Source organism: Manis pentadactyla, chromosome 5, assembly GCF_030020395.1.
Source record: "Manis pentadactyla isolate mManPen7 chromosome 5, mManPen7.hap1, whole genome shotgun sequence".
NCBI lineage: Eukaryota > Metazoa > Chordata > Mammalia > Pholidota > Manidae > Manis > Manis pentadactyla.
In genome coordinates this window covers 73,983,878-74,006,008 of record NC_080023.1, presented here as the reverse complement: position 1 = coordinate 74,006,008, position 22,131 = coordinate 73,983,878, and the positions used below count along the sequence as shown (strand labels likewise).

General features: G+C 37.5%; 1 protein-coding gene across 14 annotated transcripts in view; it reads left to right on the top strand.

The window, feature by feature from the left end:
• Nucleotides 1-22,131, top strand: part of FAM13A (family with sequence similarity 13 member A) — a 354,285-nt gene that overhangs the window by 229,493 nt on the left and 102,661 nt on the right. For 10 of the 14 annotated variants that reach the window (XM_036922105.2, XM_057502438.1, XM_036922104.2 and 7 more), the window contains one exon: nt 499-662. In XM_036922105.2, the coding sequence (XP_036778000.2) occupies nt 499-662 (164 nt within the window). Of the gene's footprint in view, nt 1-498; nt 663-21,104; nt 21,701-22,131 lie in introns of those variants that run through there. The other 4 variants (XM_036922113.2, XM_036922110.2, XM_057502440.1 and 1 more) reach the window with 3 other exon arrangements.

Genomic DNA, 22,131 nt, shown 5'->3' with positions numbered 1-22,131 from the left:
TGGGAAAGGTCATTAAGACCTGAGGTTAGTTGGAAAAGCTCTGTGGGCAATGGATTTTTATCTCAACCTCAGTCTCACATCGGTCTTTTATTTCAGGTTCTCAGTTTTTTGTTGTTTTTTCTTCTGACTCTATTTCTTCTTTCCTTCAATCCAGATTGCCAGTCACGTATACTCTCATGATCTCTCATTACGTAGAATGAGTATTCTAAGGAGGGGAAGGGCTGGAGAAGATGTGTATCAGAATCCCAGAGAGGGCTATGGATTGTGTATGGTTTGAAAATTCCCCTTAGAACTATTGACATAATCCCTTCCCTGTGCCCTTTGCTAAATAAGTAAGAATTTTTATATGTATTTTAAATAACATACCTGGGTTGAATTTTTGTAGTATGTCATTAATACATTAGATTATTAATAAATTAGAATAAATTATTTCAATAGCTTAATTTGAAAGATTTTTTTAAATTCTGCCCCCCTTAAAAAGAATTTTTTATTTTCTAGATCCCAAAGTCCAGGAGTGAGGGATCTAGTCAGGCCCTCAGGATACCACAACCAGAACTATCTGATAGCATTCCTCAGGTCAGCCTGCGGCTGAGTCATAGAAAACCCTGCTGGGAGGACATGAATTCAGCAGAAGATGCTAGTTGTGCAAAGTTCGTGTCCAGGTTGGTGTCTTTCCTTTATTTACCATTATATGTTGTGTTGTTCTGTCTGTTACCTAAGGCCATATATGAAGGTATTTTTGCTTGTATTTGCCTCTGGAGTCAGCGGGGTGTAGATCAGGAAAAGTATTTAAGATTCACTCTAAGTTTTGAGAATTTTCTGGCTAATAGCTCCTACCACAGGAGCATCCCTGGTTATATTTTGTTTTCTAGATTATAACAAATTATTTAATCAACTGGACTATGCGAGGTTCACAGTTAAAAGTTGAAAGAGTCACTTTTTGGATGGATTTTCATAGTATGTTCAGTGGTTAATTTTATCTGCAATTAAAGTGGACATCAGAGTTGTTACTAGAACAAACTCTCATTAGCAAATTTCAAACACTGTCTCTTATGCCACCCATTATACCTGAAATCAAACTTCTTTGGTATACTTGAAGAAAAAGGCATACAATTTTCTTGAAATAGGTAAGATGAGGGCTGACTCTTATTTACTCCTACCATAGGGAATTTTGCCTTTTAAGAATTGTTTTGTCTTATAACCTAAAATTTATTTGTAAACATTTTTAAAAATCCCATTATAAGTATAAAATAGCTATAGAAAAATGAAGGATGTTTATGACATTAAATAGATAAATAATATAGTTAAGGAGCTCCCCATTTTGGGTTGCCTTATAAAAAAGAATGGAGTTTGGGCTAGATTTAAGATGAAGATAGTTTAAATAGGAAAAAAAAGAAGACACAGTTCTTATAGTTAGGCCCAATTAGAAAGCTTATAATATAGGTATTTAGAAACTAGCAAGCAGATGTCATGTGAAGAGTTAGTAGGAAATAAGGCTGGGAAGGTGGGATGAGGCCAGATCTTTGACCTTCGTGCCAACCTGAAGTAGTTTTGCATCCAGTCTTTCCTAATTGAGCAAATCTTCAGCACTTAACCCTCTGGTTCCAGGACCTGCCGTAGGACAGGGTATTGAGATTGAACAAAGCCAACCAGACCCCTGTGTTTATGGTCCAGTGAGGGAGGCAATAGGGAAACATATAGAAAATACAGAATAAAAGCCTGGGAAGAAGATTACTTCAGTTCTAATAAGTGAAGATATTAACAAACTAAAACAAATTAATATAATAGGCTGACTCAAACACAGCTTTAGTTTGAGTAGGTGACAAAGGCCTGAGCTGAGACATGGAGGAGAAGGAGAGAGTCTGTGAAGATCAAGGAAAACATTTCTACTCACAGAAACTGAGGCAGGAACTTGGTTTCCTCCTACAGTTAATAGGAAGTCAGTGAAAGTGCAGACACGTGGGGCTTGGTGACAGAACCGCAGTGAGCAGGCACACGAGGAGGTGCCATCTCCCGTCACCCGCAGGGGCAGCTGGGAGACAGGGGGTCTGAGGGTGGTTACAGCGCTGGTTCCTGCAACAGTTCCTGATCTTCATTGACATCTAGTGTGTGGCGTCTACCGGCTGGGCGTTGGGATTCAGAGAATGGGAGCCATAGAGTCCCGTACTTGGGAGACAGGGGAAAAATGAATAAAAATACAATAATAATCATTCAGCACACATATCCTACAGACCTGTCATGTACCAGGCCCTGTGATAAAGTCGTGAGTAAGCTTCAGGCGCTCCTCCTGGGCTGCAGCTGCGGCGCACAGGGCGCCGCGAGGGGCCAGACGCGGGGCACAGACCGCACGGTGGCAGAGGGTCCAGAAGGCTTCTGAGAGGGCAGCTTGGAGTCAAAGCGAGGAGGATCAGTAGAGGTTTTGTGGGTAGGGAAATTGAGACAAGGGTGCTCCTGGAAGGGAAAACAGCACGTGCAGGACAGCTCGGAGGGAGCTTCAAGTACAGCCGTGGATTCAGGACCTCTGGAGTTTGCAACAGAGGGGAGGCTGAAGGGAGGTAAACAATTAAGCTAAATGGGGCAAATCATCAAAAACTGGTCCCCACAGCAAGGGGTTTGATTCTCTTGAAAAAATGGTGGGAAGCGAGAGTGCGGAAATATAAGCAGGAAAATGATACAGTCAAACTTGTATTTTATAAAAGATCCTGTGGCAGCCTCAGAAGGAAAGATGAAAGGAACAGTGAGAAGCGCCGGGAGGCTAGCAAGGAGGCCCTGAGGTGATGTGCAAACCGAGAGCCTGCATGGCGACTCGGGAGGAGGAGGTGCGGACAAGACGTCCTGCCTCAAAGGGAAGGGAAAAACAGGCTCTTGCTTAGAGGAGTGGACTTGGTCCAGAAAGCACTGGGATTTTTGTTTATTTGGCTTTTGTGGGTTATTGCAATATTTTAATGAATGAAATAATAGGCAGGTTTGTATGCATAACAGGCAGAGTCCATGGAGATAAGGAAGCTGATGTTAGAAGCCAGGAGATAATAGAGCAAGGCCTCCAGGTGGGAATTCAGAGACCAGAGGACAGCCGGAGAGAGGCAGGCGCACCGCCTGTGTGCAACTCAATGAGCGCTCTTCCTGTGGTGGCCTCTGCGAACCACTGGGCTCCCCACCTGGTGGCAGGGCACGGGCTTCCCCGAGAAGGGGTAACGGTGTGATCGGTAGAGGAACCAGGCTTGGTCGGTGAGCAAATGTTCAGAAAAGAATAAGAAGCACAGATCCAAAACACTGGGCCTTTTAAAAGTGATCTTCTTCTGTTTAAAAATCAAGGTAAACTGGCTGGGTGACAAGAGGTAGTGTAGCTGTTACCTTCGCAAATTACTTTGTAAAGAATTATGCCAAGAATGCTGTTAAGTGAGATAATGAAATGAAAAATTAACTTGTTTGTTGTTTATATCATTATTCATCCAGTCAGAAAATGAAAGGGATAAAGTTTCCTGCTTCTAAAAGTAACAAGAAAAGAGCTTCCTGTTTGGAGAATAAAATTGTGTTTTTGAGATACAAATCAAGAGGTGAGATTTTGGAGAGAAGCAGCAGCTAATGTTCTCTAGCCACTATTCGTCCCTCTGGTCAGCATATCTCCAGTTAGAACAAATGCGTATTAGAATTTATGAATTTCTTATATGTACTTCCCAGTTTTTTAAAGGACAGCTTTGAAGAACAGACTCCTTTACATCTGGCATCCTTAAAGGTTTAGATAGAAACCTTGCTACTCACACCATGCAGAAACTCATCCATCCACCTTCTTGTCTCCCTATCCATCATGTCAGGGTAAATTTTTGTCATACACATTATCAAAACACAAGTGGAGATCATTAAAATAAATTTAACCAAAAATAAATTTTTAATGTTTTACATATATTTGAAGTGATATAATAGATTTTATGCCTACTTTCATTTCAAAAACGTATCACCTCAAACACTTATGAAGCTGTTTTCATTTAGTTATTGGTCAATTTCATAACTTTTCAAGATGAAGAGTGTGTGTGTTTTGTGCACACATAATTTTCTCTATATCTTTTCTTTAGGGAAGTTTACACTTTTCTCCTTACCAGTTTGTTAGTTGCACTGTCTTAAACACAAAGGTTAGCAATGTTTATTAAGTACATGCTATGCCCCTTGTCCCTAATGCAATCTTTACTTCCGCTTGCCAATTTTTTTTTCAAGTATTTGTCAAGAAGCATTTAGCTAGGCTTTTCCTAGTACTGATTTTTTTTTTTTTTAGTTGCTCTTTGAGACAGGAAAAAATTCAGCAAAATCTATTCTTGTTTGACCTGTGATCTGGTAAGTTTGATTTACTTCACAAAGCAAAAATCATTCAATTTGCACTTATTAAAATCAGTGCAACACATTTTTATATAATAATTTGGTTTTCAACAGAGTTACTGTATCAGTTAACAACAAAGATAAAACTAAGAAAAAAACCTTTGGCTAACTGTGTTTTTGATAACTTTGAATTTTTAGAGTTCAGACATTGTTCAGCACTTTTTGCCAAGTTGCCTCACTTTGATCTTTTTTTCTTCCTCATTTCAACTATTATACATAGTCCCATTTCTTCCAGATATGTAATAGAAATATAAATTGTCATCAACAAGTAGTTGTTATTTTTCTACTCTTCAGATAGTGGCAGTAAAAATAAAAGTGTAGAAGAGTAACACATTTTAAAATGTGTTCTGAGAGTCCAAAGAGGAGCTGGATATCATTATTGCTCTCTGGCTGATTTCTATCTTGGAACATTATTTAGGTAATTAACTTTTTTCTCTGTATTTGTCTACCTAAAATTGGCATTGAGGATACAATCATATAAACAACAATCATTTTTCTAATCTTCATAGAATCTCTCACAATTAGAGTGCCTTCATGAAAAGAGCCTAAGGATTGCTATCTATTGATTTTGTTAAAGCTCAGTGGAGTGATCAACACTAAATCCTAAGCCAAAGACAAAAGTTCTTCAAGATGTGTCCACTCCACTCACTGAAAGCATTAGCTTTTCATCTAAAAGTGACAGCAGTAATTTTTGCTGTCAAAGACTAAAACATTGTTAAAAATTCCTTTTTGTAATTAAGGTGTGTTCATTAGTAAAATTCACAGTAGACTGAAAAGCATAATTTCTAATCGGACATGCCTACTTGAAAAGAGTAAATTCCTGTCCTTCTCCACAGTATGAGTACAGTGTGCAAGTTCGGAGGGTAAGAGACACTCAGAGAAATTAGGTTATTGAACCAGTGCATCCCTTAAGCAAGGCTGGAACGGTCCCGTCCCTCTCACTACACATGATATTCTTATCTTACTCCTTTTAAAAATATGGAGGAAGAAAATAAAAAATTAAACTCCAGGTATTAACTACAGTTTAATGTGTTAAGAAACAGGCCATTTAAAAATTTTCCTGGAAGGAGAAGTTCCATATCCTTCCTAAAGAAGTAAAGGGAAAAGCTCTGTATTATATGTAAAATCTGAGATGTTAAAGTGATTTGACATTATTCAGAGTTAGCTATCTTATTATCTGTTCCAACATGTAAAATAGATAAAAATAATTTTTTTATGTTTCTAGCACTGTATTTTTTTATTAAGATATAATTGATATACACTCATGAAGATTTCACAAGAAAAACAATGTGGTTGCTACATTCACCCATATTATCGAGTCCCCCCCATACCCCACTGCAGTCACTGTCCATCAGTGTAGTAAGATGCTACAGAGTCACTACTTCTCTGTGCTACACTGTCTTCCCCATGACCCCCGCCCCCACACCATGTCTAGCACTTTATTATAATATTACTTTAAAAATCTTTTAATTTTAGAACTTAGAGAACAAGATTAATGCTTTTAGCCTTTTAGATGTTAAAGAGTATTTTTTCTAGTGTTTTATTTGAAAGGTAATGTATTTCCTTAAATGTGTGTTTTCCTTAAAAGACACAGGAAAATTTCTAGTTCTACAAAGTCAGAAGAAAGTCTAAAGAAATCATATATTGTATGATTCCATTTATGTGAAATGTCCAGAATGGCAATATAGAAACAGAAGGTAGAGTTGCAATTGTCTGGGGTTGGGAGGACCAGAGATGGACAGAGATTAACTATAAATGCTCTGAAGGACCGTATTTGGGGAATAAAAATATTCTGAAATTGCTTTGGGTGAGAGTTATACCACTTGGTAAAGTTACTAAAAATCATTGAACTGTACACTTGAAAAGGTGAATTTTCTTTTACACAAAATATACCTCAATAACATTGTTTAAAAAAAATACAAATACAAAAAAGTGTTGCGGTAAGGAGAAATAGATATGCTTTAAGAAGAAAGTCACTTGATCGCAAATTGCTAAAATACAACTATTTTTATAAGTAAATGGTACCTGCAGAGAAAGTTGTGCATGTTAAACTTTTTCTTAAATTAAAGTGTCATTGATATACAATCTTATGATGGCTTCACATACACAAAACAGTGGTTCAGACTTCACCCATATTATCAAGACCTCAGCCCTTCCATTGCGGTCACTGTTTATCAACGTAGTAAAATGTTACAGAGTCACTGATTGTATTCTCCACATCATACTGCCTTCCCAGTGACCTACCTATGTTGTGATTGCAAATTGTAGTGCCCCTTAATCCCCTTTCCCTCCCCACCCAACCTCTCCAACCCTTCCCCTTTAGTAACTTTCTCACTGTCAATGGAGTCTGCTGCTTTTTTTGTTCCTTCTGTTTTACTTCATTTTAATACTCCACAAAGGAGTGAAATAATTTGGCATTTGTCTTTTCTGCCTGGCTCTTTTCACTCAGAATAATACCCTCTAGATCCATCCATGTTGTTGCAAATGGTAGGACTTCTTTTCTTTTTATGGTTGAAAAATATTCCATTGTGTATATGTACCACCTCTTCTTTATCCATTCATCTATTGGTGGGCACTTAGGTTGCTTCCATATCTTGGCTATTGCAAATAGTGCTACAATAAACATGGGGTGCATATATATTTTCTAATCAGAGAACTTGTTTTCTTCAGGTAAATTCCTAGATGTGAACTTAGTGAATAGAATGGTATTTCTATTTTTAGTTTTTTGAGGAATGTCCATAATGCTTTGCACAGAGGTTGCACTGATTTACATTCCCACTAACAGTGTAGGTGGTTCCCATTTCTCCGCATCCTCACCAACATTTGTTATTTCTTGTCTTTTGGATAGTGACCATTCTAATTGTGTGAGTTGATATCTCATTGTGGTTTTGATTTGTATTTCCCTGATGATTAGCGATGTGGAGCACCTTTTTAGGTACCTGTTGGCCATCTTTATTTCTTTTTTGGAAAAATATCTGTTCAGGTTCCCCACCCATTTTTTAATCAGGTTATTTGTTTTGGGGTGCTGAGGTATATGAGGTCTTTATATATTTGGGATGTTAACTCTTTATTGGATAAATCATTGACAAATATATTCTCCCATACTGTAGGAGATGCTTTCTTGTTCTGTTGATAGTGTCCTTTGCGGTACAGAAGCTTTTTAGTTTGATGTAGTCCCACTTGTTCAGTTTTTATTTTGTTTTCATTGACCGAGGAGATGTGTTCAGGAAAAACCTTCTCATGTTTATATTCAAGAGATTTTTTTGCATATGTTTTCCTCTGTGAGTTTTATGGTTTCATAACTTATATTCAGGTCTTTGATTCATTTTGAGTTTACTTTTGTGTATGGAGTTAGACAGTAATCCAGTTTCACTCTTACATGTAGCTGTCCAGTTTTCTCAACACTAGTTGTTGAAGAAGAGGCTACCTTTTCCCCATTGTATTTGGTGCTTTTTAAATTTTAAGATAAATTATTCCTTTGTACTTTCTGTTGAATGTAAGAGTGAGGTGGCAGGTGTAAAGGTCAGGCCCTCCTAAAGGTGATTCATAGGGATGGAGGAGAAGTGGGCAGGGAAAGCTCTTGTTTTTTCATCCCTGGAAGGATTCAGGTTGTGGTGCACTGTGCTATAATCAAAAGTTACTGACAGATCAGTATTTCAATGAAACACAGAAACAAAAAGAAAATCCCCATCTTGGGGCTTTCACAAAATAAAGTCATAGGTCTACTGTTGGAAAGCAGAAAGGTTACTGGTACACTTCTGTGTCAAAGTTCATAGTCTCTTTTCCTATAGGTGAGTGTCCTGTAGACACATTGATGATTAATAAAAATTTTGGTTTTGGCTCTTATGTAAATAAGTAAAGCAATTAAGAGTGATTAAAACACTTTCATTTCCTATAATGGGAATAAAATAGCTACCACTTTGCCAACTATTTACCTAAAATAACATGATGATGAATATGGAGTTAAAGAAACTATCTTTGCTTATATTACAGAGGTGTTTCTAATTTGATTGATAAATGAGAGAAACTACAATAAATCAGTTTTCAGTATGTATTGAAAACAAGTTTTTTCCTGGGAGAGCATGTTCTGCCTGAGAGGTTGTTCTCTCCTAAAAGTCCTTTCTTATATATTTATTCTGTTTTTCAGTACTTTTGAAGTATATAGGGAATATATATATTCTTATAACAATTTAAAACATCACTAAAAAGCCTAAAGTTCCCACTGAATGTCTTGCTCCACCCTCTTCTCTCCCCCAGGGTGCCTGCTATTTAATAAGGATGATTGTATATTCTCCTAGACTTCTTTCAATGTATTTATATATTAGAGATGAAAAAACAGTTTCATCATACTGAGAGTATTATGGTGCTTCACAAATCCTTCAAATATTCCCACTTCCTGTATTTTTTCTCCCTTCTATGACATCCCTACCCTTTCTGTCTCTAAATTCAGTGATCTCCAAGTCTTCTTCCTTGGATACCTGCTCCCTGTCTGTCTGCTGATCTAGTCACAGCATGACAATATTCAGATCAGTATCTCAGACCTGAACTCAAGTCTAGGTTTCTGGTGCCTACCAACCATCTACACTTAAGACTTTACCATAAACTGACTGTGCCCAAACACAACTCATTTTCTCATCTTTCATTCAACTTGGCTGTATGTTTCATATTGACAACAACTAGACTCAAAGCCTTTTATATAATCAGTCACCAAATCTTGTCAGTATTTCCTTTACAGTACCTCCAGTATCGCTTTCCCCATTTTCCCCCATGATCTCTAACTTAGGCCTCCATCACCTTGTGGCTGATCATTACTGCATTCCACTAAACTCCTGGATCCATTTTCTTCACACAAGTTGGTCCTATGCCTCTGTTTTCTGAAAAGGATCTGAAAAGGAACCTAGGATGAAGAAACCATGCTTTTGAAATAGTTCATAATACTTATTTAGTTAAAGGAGTTATCCAAGATTACATTTTTAGTTGAGAGGCTGAAATTACTATGTCTTCTGATTATTTTGCGATTATTTCCTGCCTGTCTTCTGTCTTGAGTTGTTTCCCCTGTCTGTGCTTATACTTCACCCTGATTGTGACTTCCTGACAAAGAGGGCCTGTGTCTTCTGGGTGTAGGAGGCATGTACTTACCCGCTGCTGCCATAGTCATTACTGCTGTGATGTTTTATATGTTCAATTTCAATTTAAGTTCCATTGTCTTCATCTAGCTGACCTAGACCTCTCAGCGGTTGAGGTGTGATTCTAAGGAAGAGAATTTAATGTACCGATTTTCTGTCTTTCAGCCTTGGAAAGTGCTCACCCAAGGGCAGCTTGTCCGGCCCACCCATAGAGATGCCACTGTGCCCTTATCATCCCCACTTAATCTCTGTGCCATCCTCCCAAGCCTCTGACCCTGATGTGGCATTTCTATCAGTAATCTGCTACTTATTTATGTAGGAGAAATCCATTGTTTTACGAGGCTCCTAACACCTCTGTGCCACTCTCTGCCCTTGTGGCAGGAAGTGTGTACCTTGTGATGTTTGCCAAACAGCACTTAATATTTTAGTCACATATAACAATAGTACATTTTGTGAGATTTAGACTTTCAGTGATATTAATAATGAATCAGTATTCAGCAATATTAACTCTACCCATTGTCTTTCCAGCTATCTAATCTATTAACTCCTGCAATTAACGATGACTTTCTTCATTTCTGAAGTCCAGCCAACAGCAGAAAGAAGGCCTAGTGACCCCGTGTTTGTACTTTATAAAAGGCCTCCAATTACTTCCTGAGCATGTGTTGTTCCCTCTAGTGTTTCACTCTGTGCTATATGGAGCCAAGTTTCAGAATTTTTAGCTGACTGGTGAAGCTGAAATGCAAGTAGTATTCTTAGCTACAAGATTCATAACTTCATCATATGCAATATCATTTGAAAAATTATCAAATATTATAAATGGCTTCTGACCCTGCAGCATTTACTGCAGTAGCTCCCACATGAGGAAAGAGAATTTAAAAGAAGCTTGTGAAAAGCATAGTAGCAAGCCTCAGCACACAGTTCCCCTACAGAACCAACATTTTCTGAAGGTGTTCCCATTCTTTGGCCTTCATAACAAAGATTTAAGAAAAATACGTTTGAAAAAGGTCCCAAGGTCCCAGACTGGATTAGAAAAAAAATGTCTAAGTCTATAGATAGCTTTCTAATCTGTTCTTAACCACCACTAGCTCCCGTGATAATTATTCTGAGGTCTTCTTAGAAAAACTAAGCTGAATGCCCACTAAAAATATTTTCCAGTGTTTAACTTCAATTGCCTTTTATTCTTATAGTTTAAAATGAAAGTCTCTGGTATTTCTCTAAATATTTTGATTATTAAAGAACAAATAGTTCCCTACCCATTTGCCAAAGTCTCCTACTCAATACAATTGCTCTATTCAAATTTTGATATTTCACTGGGATCCAAACTTCAATTTAAAAACATTTTTTCTTTTTATAATATGAATGGTTGATAAAAGAGAAAGTAAGTAATGGTAAAGAAATTTATTATCACATTTGCAGGTCATTTCTAGTAGCTTATATATCACCAAAGTTTATCTGGACTTCTGTATTCTTAACAGAATTTATTTTAGCAATTCAAAGTCCATGGACTCTTGGTGAGCACATTCTGTGTTCTGCACATTTTGTGCTGAGCCCTGAGAAGCCAGAAAGAACTAAGACAAAGCTTCTAATCTTTAGTGATTTCCCAGTCCATTAAGTGAGCCAAATTTATATGTAGTTTACAAAAGTATATAATGCAGGAAGTTTCAAAGTGACATAATAGAGATGTTATAAAAACAAAGAAGTCTTCTCCTTAGGTAATATGATCCGTTTTGAGTTAATTTCTATGTATGACATGAGGTACAGGAAACTTCATTCTTTTGCATGTGGCTATCCAGTTGTCCCAGCCTCATTTGCTGAAAAGACTATTGAATTGCCTTTTTGCTCCCCTTGTCAAAAATCTGAACCTGATTTTAGAAAAACAGAAACAGAACTAAGCATCCTAGCTAGCTGTTCTCTTCTCTCACCACCTTTGTTTTCTGAAAACTTCAGTTTAATAGAGAAATGAGCATGCCTTAGATCTATAAAATATTACAGCACTATCCAAAGGTTTTCTCTTATTTCACACAGCAATCAGAAGAGACTCCTCTTACTCTCCTACCTCCCAAACCTACTAGTGTGTCCATATCTGTATTCTTACTCTCTGCCTTCTCTCCTGCTACAGTGGGTGAACAGAACTTGATCCTCTTTGGGTTCAACCCTTGTGCTTATTCTCTGAATCTTATTCTCTTTCAATCACTCAATAACTGTGTTCTAATAATCATTTCCTCCTCTATGACATCAGTTTCTGTCCTCCAGACTCTTCCCATCAGCATAGAAAACTCAACATTTTGGAAAAGTCCTTCCCTAGCAACAATATCCCTCTTTTCCTTTAGAGCAAATCTCTGATGAGGGATTATATGTACTTGCTGTCTTCATACCCTTTCCTCCCATTCCTTTTTTCAACCCACGCACCACTGAAATTGTTCTTGTTAAAGACACCACCAATTTCCATCTTGCTGAATCCAAAGGTCAGTCTGCTATTCTCGTCTTACTCTATCTCCCAGCAGCATTTGACCCAATTGCTCACTCCCTTTTGAAAAACTTTCTTCTCTCTGCTTCTGCAAAACCACACTCTCCCATTTTCCCTCTGGTCTTATTGCCACCCCCTTTTAGTCTTACTTTCAAATTTGTCTTCTTTTCCAGACCTCAAGGTTGGGGCTCAGTCCTCTTCATACCTCATGTTAAGCTATGCCCATTCTTAGGTACTGTCATCCATGTCTACAGTTTTAAATACTGTCTTTACTCATATGGCTTCCAAAATTATATCTCCATCTCTGACCTCTCCACAATACTCCAAATTGGTATATCCATTGGTAGGACCAACTAATTAATTTTAGAGGGCCTTCCACAGCAAAGTGAAAATGTGGGGTCCTTTTGTTAAAAACGATTAAGAGTTTCAAGATGGCAACAGTAGAGCATTAAACTAAGCACAGGGTCTTCTGAGCCTGGGCTCTGTGAGCCTGCACATTTCAGATGCTTCCTGGCTACCTGGCAAGCCTGAAGTGGATATTTAATGAGCATCTCACACTCAATCTATATAAAACTGAACTCCTAATTTATACTACTTTCTAAAAAAAAACAATTCCATTTCTACCAAGTTTCCCCCCATCTCAATATATTATACTACCATTTACCCAGTTAACTCAATCCAAAAATATCTGATTACTCTTCTTTCCTCCACCAATTCACCAGCAAGTCCTATGGGCTCTACCTTCAAAATTATATGTTCAAAAAACATCTGGAATCTAAATTTTCACAGTCTCAAATTACCATCTTATAGATGATTTTTCATTACAAAAAGAAAAGTTCCTTTTACAGTGGAGAAACCTGGCACTCACCTTTTGAGCCAAATGATTAAAATTCTCATTATCATAGATAAAAATGTAAGGCAAGCATAAAAATAAATTCTGAGGACTAGAAATTTCACAGAAATATATTACTGATTATTAAGTGAAAAGTAGTGAGCCTAGGTCCAGGAGGGGGTCCTAGACTAAGAGAAATGCCTGAAATGGGAACAAGTGGGGAAGGAGAACACAACAGTGGACAAGAACACTTCAACTTGCCTGGATCCCCAGTTCATGTGAAGGAGTGACAGTGTGTGTGGATATAGGGTGGTCGCGTCACAGGGCCCTTTTTGCATGTGTATGGAATTTGGATTTTACATTGAAATTATTAAATCAGTATCTTGGGAAGATCAATTCTTTACAATGTGTATTTAGGGTGGAAAAGACCAAAATCAGTAAAAACTGATTAGGCAAAAAATCTGTAATCCAGAGATTAAGTAATAAAAATGTAAACTGTTGGGTGAGAGGGTATGGAAAAGAACAGGCTGTGGTAATGGACCAATGGACAGGAGAGGGGGAGACAATATTTTTTCACTTAAACTTTTCTTAGTAACAAAGTATCCATTCAGTTATTATTTGATTTGGCCAGATTTTATGCTATTTATCCATTTCATACAGAATGATTTGAATTCTAGGATGATACCTATTTCCAGATGTACTAATATCTGTTCAAAAGCATTTCACTAGGCTGTTTTAAGACTTTGAAAGTTGGATTGATTTTTGTTTCAGAGTCATCTCCTGAAGTTTTATTAAGGAAAGTTACTGTGGGATTATAATTAATATTTCAATGCATTTATTTAGTTAAATAATCAACTGCATTGCCTATTTAGGGGCAGACCATTGGTTTTATTAAATTTATTTAGTAATTTATTCATAAGTCCAGTTTATTTCCTAATTTACTTGACATTTCTTTTTCCAACTTATTCTCACTTTAGTCAACAAGGAAAAAACTTTTTCAGTTTAATTGTGAATTATAATATAAGCTGCACATAAACAGCACTAGAAAGAGAAAATAGGATACATATACTAGTAATGCAGTGAGTCCAGTTCTCTGCGATGTTGCATTTTAAAGGATTTTTTTTTTAATCAAATCATGTTACAGCCCAACACTGGGGATGTTGACACTCAGGCACAACTGTCATCTCTTTTAATGTGAACTATTCTTAGTAACAACTAATTGCTACTTCCTCTTATTTTACTTTTAAATATATTTTTGCTTATTCACTTATTGGGTTGCTTCAAAGCAAAACATGCCACTTTATTTAGAAGTAAATAAATATTACCACCCAGTGTATTGACACTGTGAGATTTTGTGCTCTAGCTCAGTATTTCCTGTTTCAGAAATATGAAGAGTTTATGTTTTATGGATACAGATTCAGCTAATCAGTTACCATATCACACTAAACAATTTTGACATTTTGCTAAGGAAACCCTGCTGAAGCCTGCCTGCTTCTCCTCTGCTAGGAAGTAGCATTTAACAGGGTGAAAGGTCAGTGGGACAATCTTAAGGCAGCTGATCTCAGGTGTGGCGGCAGCTGTTGTGTGGGACATAACTTATTTTATGAGAACAGAAACACTATTATCTGGACTCCCAAGGGAGATTTGGAGAAAGTCATGCCCAGGGAGTCCCATTCCAGGAAAATGTGCTTGAGCACTTACTCATTGGCAGAGATCACTAACTGAGATTCCATCTGGCAAAATGTGGATTTTTCCCTGTCCCAGAAAGTTGGGGAACAATTATGTAAGTTGTCTCAAATAATTTATTTTTAACCACTTTTTATGAAGAAATTGCAGTCTTTCAGTTGTTATAATAAATTTGCATTTTTTTAAAGAAAAATAGAGGAAGCTTCTAGGTGAAGTGAATTTCTAGATAATGTGTGTTCATGTGCCATAAATTGTAATTACTTGTTTTTTGACTTGACATCATTACTCAGTCTTTCTGGTGAGTGCTTTGAGTCTCCCTTTCTATATTAGAAAGTTGGAGCCAGTTGGTGAAATCAGAGCCGTCAGTAGGGAAAAGAAGGGAACCCTGAATAGTGCGTCTCCAGCGTCACAGCCTTTGAACCTTGCTGCATCTCCAGCCATGCCCTCCTCCAGCTCTCCATCTCAGCTCTGCACGGTTTTAGAATCTAAACAGATGAACCCTGGGAACCATCTGACAGTCTAATAAGCCTAGTCAGAGATAGTTTGACAAAGGAAGCCCATACACAGTTTCAAAAGTGGAATCCATCATTAGAATTAAAGAGGTATCTTTGGAAAATTAATTATATAATTTTTACCCCCAAAGGATTTTTTTCAGCCGTCTTCCTCTATAGACTACGTAAGTCTAATAAATGAGGAAACATTTTAATTATGTTGATTTTGTAAGTATTTTTTATTTGGGTCTTAAGTAAGCAAGCATGTTTATTTCTGCTGTTACTGAAGAAAATCCTTTACCCAACTAGAAACTCATTTCTATGAGCATGAGCCTGTTCTGAATTTCCCTATCTTGTGTTCTTTTATACAGTCTTATAATTATTCTTTGAGTTAAGAAATATTATAGTTTTCACATAAAAACTACTGACAGCCGATCTGTCATTTCCATATATCAATTTCTTAATAAAAGGAATATGATTAAGCATATAATTTAAAGCCTATTTTTCCATCTTTTTTTTCTTTCCTACCTTCCTCTTTCCCTCAACACCCCACCCTAGCCACTTCTTTCCCCCACTGCAACCACAACTGTCTTCACACACACACACACACACACAGTGTAGCAGTACAGGTTCGTCCTGATCCCATGTAGGTCTGGTTCATGCAACCATTGTCAAAATGTACAGTCTTTATTCAGTATATGCACTCTTACCTAAATATAGCCTTCAGGCCAAAAGAAAGGATTATTTCCTATAGCCAATTGATAGTATGTGTTACCAATGAGTAAGTATTCTACTTCGCTATCTTTAAGAGCTGTTGATTAGTGAAAATTCTGTGGCATTCAGTTGTTGGCTTCATGTCAGCCACTTCCTAGCTGAGTGCTCAGGTTAGTGAACTTCATTTCCACATCTATTAAAATAAGCACAGCATAGATTCTCAATAAATGCTAGTGGCCTTATGTATACCACCCCTTTCATTCTTCCCTCTCCCCACCCCCTTTATTTTGACATTTTTTCATTGTTGATGATGATGTCCTCTAATGGGCCCTGGAATTCACTATAGTTCTAACAGTGGCTGGAGAGGAAGTTATATCAGGATCCTATGCAGCAAGCCTAGAATATTCTGTGTCCCCTGTCAATCTTGGCTTCATGATCACAAAGCCCTCCTATTTTGAAAAACTCCTGATTTATTCATTACCATTTATGAATACTATGTGACTCTCTTGTAGAAGGCATAGCTCCTTAGTGCATTTACGAAGATTGATAAAAATATGTGGAAGAAACTTGGCCTCAGAAGCACCTTCTTACCCAACTTGTAAGAAAAATTATTTTAATATATCATTTTGTCTGAAGAAACAAACCAGTCTGATCTTAAAACAGTATATGAAAACAAATTAATGTGGCCAAGAAGTATTCTTCGTCTTTGATAGTTTCAAATTGATGTTGAAATTAAAGCAAATGAATGCAGCTGCATCGTTTTTGGACCAACTGTTGCTCTTGATAGCAAAGGGCAAACACACATATTACCAAACACTTGGAATCTGTTGAAGAAGTTATGTAAGAATATTAGAAGTCTTCACGTTAGCTGAAGTATGGAAAAGGAAACAGACAACCTAGGAGATATTAGATAATGTAAAATTGAAAGATTTCAAGAGTTTGGATAGAATCTTTCCTTTTACATATCTGAGACTGCGCATCAAGGTGTAACCCCAGTAGTTTATATCTGTTATCAGTTACTGGTTATCATTATCCTTTATTTGAACCTACATGAGGCATCTACTTTTTCTTAAGGGTAAACCTGCAAATGTTAAATAGTGGATAGAAATATTGCTTGATAAATGAAAATCTAATCAAAGGAGCTAAGCTTCAGTCTCTGGAAGAATATTTGATTCATCAATTAATTCATTCAACACTTACTCGGTGTTGTGGTTACAGGAAGGATATAGTTCTTGTACCAGAGAACTTACATTTCCATAGGGAGGTAATATATATATTCAGTAATAAACTGTGGGAGAGAAAGAGAAACATCATAAGATATGTGAAGAAATTAAGATAAATTATTTTAATATAATGTTGAAAGAATTGGGGTACATTGAAGAAGTACCTGGGAGCTATTGAAGCTTTTGAGCAGAGGAGTGGTGACCAGACCACCATCACAGTAGGAAATTCACTCTAATAGTGGGATGTATGCATTGGAAACAGGGTGAATGGAGGCAGAAATATCGTTTCGAAGGTTATCATAATACTGGAAATGACCAAGACTGACGAATTAAAGAGACATTCCATGGTTAAGGAGAGGAGAGGAGGGAGGAAAGGTGACTCACATTTTAGATGTGATTCATAAAGAGAATAATAACATCATTAACAAGAGGGCCCAGAAGGAGGAGTAATTTGGGAATCAAATAATATGAGGCTTTGAAAGTGATGATTAGGGTAATACTAATAATTACTTAGCACTTGTTATTTGCCAGGCACTATTCTATGTGCTTTGCATATGTGATCTCATTTAATCCTCGGAACAATCTAAGAGCTTTTAATACAGCTTGCCCAAGTTTACACTGCCTGTCTGTGGTAAAGCAGGATCGAGTCCCCAAGAGCATAATTTACTAAGCCCCGGCAGAATGCCTGCATTGAATGGTGTTGGGCTGGAAGGTGAGGCAAGGAGCGGGTAAGAGAGGAGGAAGACAAGTGAAATAAAATGAGGGTGGACTGATCAGGGATGTTTGGGGAATTCCTAGGAAAGATCACAGAGAGCCAAGACTTTCAGAAAACTGAAGGCGGGTGTTTCTGAAAAGTTAAAAAAAAAGGAAGAGATCTAAGAAAAGACATTCAGATTTAGTAGGCAAAAGAGCATTGGTAGCCTTAAAAGAAGTTTCAGAAAAGTAGTAAGGTCTGAAGTCCACTGGCATGAGGTGGAGGAGTCAGTGGTTTCAGAGGAAGTGGGAGCAGCGGAGGAGGGTCTAGGGGAAGCTGTTGGTAGGAAGCAGAGGGAAATAGCACCACAGACCAGAGGGCAGGACTGCTGTAAGGCTGGTGGACACTGACTCAGATGCCTCAGATGTCCCTAGGGGAACAGATTTAAGATGTAGGAGAGATCAGGCTTTTTCCAAAGGAAGGAGAAAATGATGGGATCCAATACATAGATAAGAGGGCTGTCTTATGTGTGAGGACCTTCTCTCCTACACTGGGAAGTCAAAAAGAATGAGGGAAGATGTGTGTGCATTGTGTATGTGTGTATGTGGCAGGGAGGTGGGCACTTAAGCCCATGAGCCTAGCAAAGAAGACCAGAGGCACTCACTCATATTTGATGATCTTGACTTTCTCAGTATATTCAAGAGGTGAGGTACTTAGAGACTGAAGAAGATTTGCAACAGTGTCTGTGGAAATGCAAGTGAAAAATCCCTTAAAGGTAACTTAAAAGGTTGCCGTGCAGTGTTGAGTTTCATGCTGAGATTAATAGCATGACTTTGTAGTATAACTAGTTCCCAGGGTTATACGACTCTCTTTTGCAGCGTTTTATCAGTCTGGCAGTAGAGAACTCAGCTGGCAGGATTTATGAAAGGTGAAGAAGGGGAGGATGCTAATAAACCCGTTTTAGAAATAACTAAATGCTGAAGACAGCCAGCAATGTGCCTGCATTGCCATAAAGCTGCAGGCCTATTGGTTTGGGTGCATGTTTTCCTCTGCACACAGAAAAACAGTGGGAGCTGAATGAAGAGCTAAGAAAGGAGAAGGGGTGGGGAGGCAGAAGCAGGGCAGTTGAGGGTGATGCACATTCATTGCTCAGCACTGAGCAAATGTCATCAGGAAGTCAGTACTTGTAAAGTTAGAACTGCGGGAGTTCAGGGAATGGTGGGGAATGGTGCTCCTGCTACCTGACCATGAGGAACTGGCTTGAATATTTTAGAAACAGAAATAACTAAGTATTTCAGTGATCGAGGAGTCTGCTGGTGGGTGTGGTGGAGAGGAAGAGCTACTGAACAGGTACAGATTCCTAAGTGATCATCAAGTAATACCCAGAAAATAGACCACAAAAAACAATAAAAGAAATTGTTATGAATAAATAATAGAGACTTGAAAAGACAGGCCATTACTGAGTTACAGTGTTAGGTGATTTTAAAATACAACCTTTGACATCTCAATAGGAGTACGGCATATTAGAAAAATATTGATAGGAAGATTTAATCTATTAAGAAATAACATGAGGAATCAGTTGTTAAAATTTAAATGTTCCTATATTCATCAGTATTTTATCTCCAATATGTATTGAATGTAAATTATAGTTTTATTTTACAGATTTTTGCAATGCTGGGTCATTCATTGTTGAATTTGTATGTCTATTTTAGCCATATAGTGTTGATGTGTTCATAAAAACAAGAAAAGACAAACTCTCTCTTTCATTTGAATTTTATTTCTAAAAATATTTGTATCTTATGAAATATTTTAAAAACTCATGTAGAATAGAATAAGCACTGTGATGTATAACAGAATTCTGTAGCACACCCTAGAAGTTCTGAACCTACTTTCTGTTCTGCCACTTACTTTCTATATGAATTTGAACAAATGATTTAATTTCCTAGTACCAAGTTTACTCATCAATAAAGTAGATATTATAAAATATAATAGTGATTTTATAATTCAAACAGTTAATTCAAGTGTTAAGCAAGATGTAAAGGCATTTTTTAGATTTTTTATTAAGGTATTGATATATACTTTTATGAAGGTTTCACATGAAAAAACAATGTGGTTACTACATTTACTCATATTATCAAGTCCCCACCCATACCCCATTGTAGTCACTGTCTATAAGTGTAGTAAGATATCATAGATTCCCTATTTGCCTTTGTGCCACACTGTTTTCCCTGTGACCCCTCACACCATGTGTACTAAACATACCCCTCAATCCCCTTCTCCCTCTGTAAAGGCATTTTAAAAAAATAAAAAAACTTAATATACAGAACTAAGTTATTGTTACTGGACAATCAAATGAGAATTTCCAAATCCAGAATCAAAACAAAAATACATTGACAACTTCAATTAAAGAAAGTTTGTACTTAAGTCAACTTCTATTGTTTAAATGACTGATTTTAGTTATATTCTATCATACTGTGTCTGAATATAAGTTTTAAGATGACTAATCCATTTTCATAAATATGAGAGAACATTTAGTCAGACACTGAAATGTTTTTATTAGCAGGTATATAATAAAGGAAAGTAGATAATTACAATAGGACTTTGTGTTCTAAATGCAGAATTATGAGTGGCCTATAAAAAAAAGATCTAGGAAGAACTACAGGAGAGAATGATACTTCTTTGGACCTACAAGCCCTCACTGTTTCTTAATTTCATGGACTCTCGCTCTCTGCCCTTTCTTCTACTAAAAGCAATGCTCTGGGCTTTGTTGTAACTCTTTGTAACTCTCATAATGTGAAAGAAATCTTATTAAATTGTATTTCTGCTATTGTTCTTAAAGTGTGTAAGATATATGGATTAGCAGTTATGTTCTTACGAATAATACTGTAGTATTCCTTACTGAAGAAGAAACTGTAAGAGAAAGGTGGATAATTAACAGGCATTTAGCAGAACTTATGGAAAAATTGATTTGATGTCACCTGTGATAGATAGGTAGATAGATAGATAGATAGATAGATAGATAGATAGATAGATAGATAGATAGATAGATAGATAGATAGATGATAGATAGATAGATAGATAGATAGATAGATAGATAGATAGATAGATAGATAGATAGATAGATAGCAACCCAGGAATGCTGTTGATGTTCTTAAAAAAAAGTAGTTATGTAAATAAACACATTCAATTTTGTAAGGATAAAATGCAGAAATAATAAGTTGAAATAACTTCCAGGGGAGTAGATGTTTTGATCCTTTGAGAATTTGGGCAGCCTTAGGACATGTATTCTCCCCAGAAGTGGGAGCTACGTGCCTGATGTGTCACCAGTGACTGGTAACAACTGCAGTGTAAACAAACATCAGCAGGAAATAAATGTGGGTGGGTGAAGAGTCTAGAAGCATGCCTTTCTTCTTGAAAAGTATCACGCCTTCCAAAGCTGGTGGTATGTTTGGGGGTTTTTTTGATTTTGTTTTTTAAAGGAATAAAAGGAACTGAGCATAGCTCTTGCCTCTATCACAGAAATCTTCAGTTTCAGGGGCACCGTCTTCCCTTGACAAATGGATTTCCTTGTCGGCTGTCTCTGTAATATTGAGAAAGGGGCACTTCGCTCTTGCTACAGTTATTGGTTGCTTTCCCCAGACTGACAAACTTGCCTGTGGATCTGCTGAGAGGAAAGTTTCGAGTTAGCAGAATCAAGCAATCCCACTGAGGAGCGGGAGGGGCAGGAGGGGGAGGAGCAGCGCGAGGAGCGGCGTGTACGCGAGGCCGCAGCCGCTCCTCTCATTGGCTGGGTGATTCAGCTGCCTCCCTGGAACAAAAGGTCAAAGAGGACTGCAGTGTAAATGTAGAGAGGCGGCTGATAACACTGCCCTGCTAAAAGAAGTTTGGAGGCGGAGAGCAGCAGTCCGCGGGCTAACTGCAGAGCGATTTGCTTCTCCAGCTGTTAAGGCGCAGCCTCCCGCCCCAAGCGCAGCTGAGCCGCTGTAAGAAGGCGTTCACTGTACCGACGACCCAGCGCAGCGCGGAGGAGACAGTTGTGAGGGTCCCTTGCAAATTTCTATACAAGAATGGCTTGTGAAATCATGCCTCTGCAAAGGTAGTGTTCCTTCCTCTTTGTTTTATTTTATTCTGGATATTCTTGGTATAAAACCATATAAGTTTGCCAGTATTTGGCATCTTATAGTAATATGCTGCAAACTTGTCTACAGTCTGTTGTACTTAATATTTCTCCCTAAGACCAGAACTATACTGCTTCTTTTACTGACATTTCTACCTAATTTCTCTTTTTTTGCCTATGGTATTCCTTTATTCCTTTCCTTGACTGAAAATAAATGCAAGAAAAGATCTTTGAACTTTGAAGAAAAACAGAAACTGAAGAATATATCTAGCAGCTTTATAATAAAACTAAATGAGCTTCCTAACCATGTTGTGACGCTATCTATGTAAGCTCTACAGTCATGTTAAAGGATGTTGAGAGGCGACACACCTTTTAAAAATGCTTCTTAGGATCCTTCCCTTCTGAGTTCA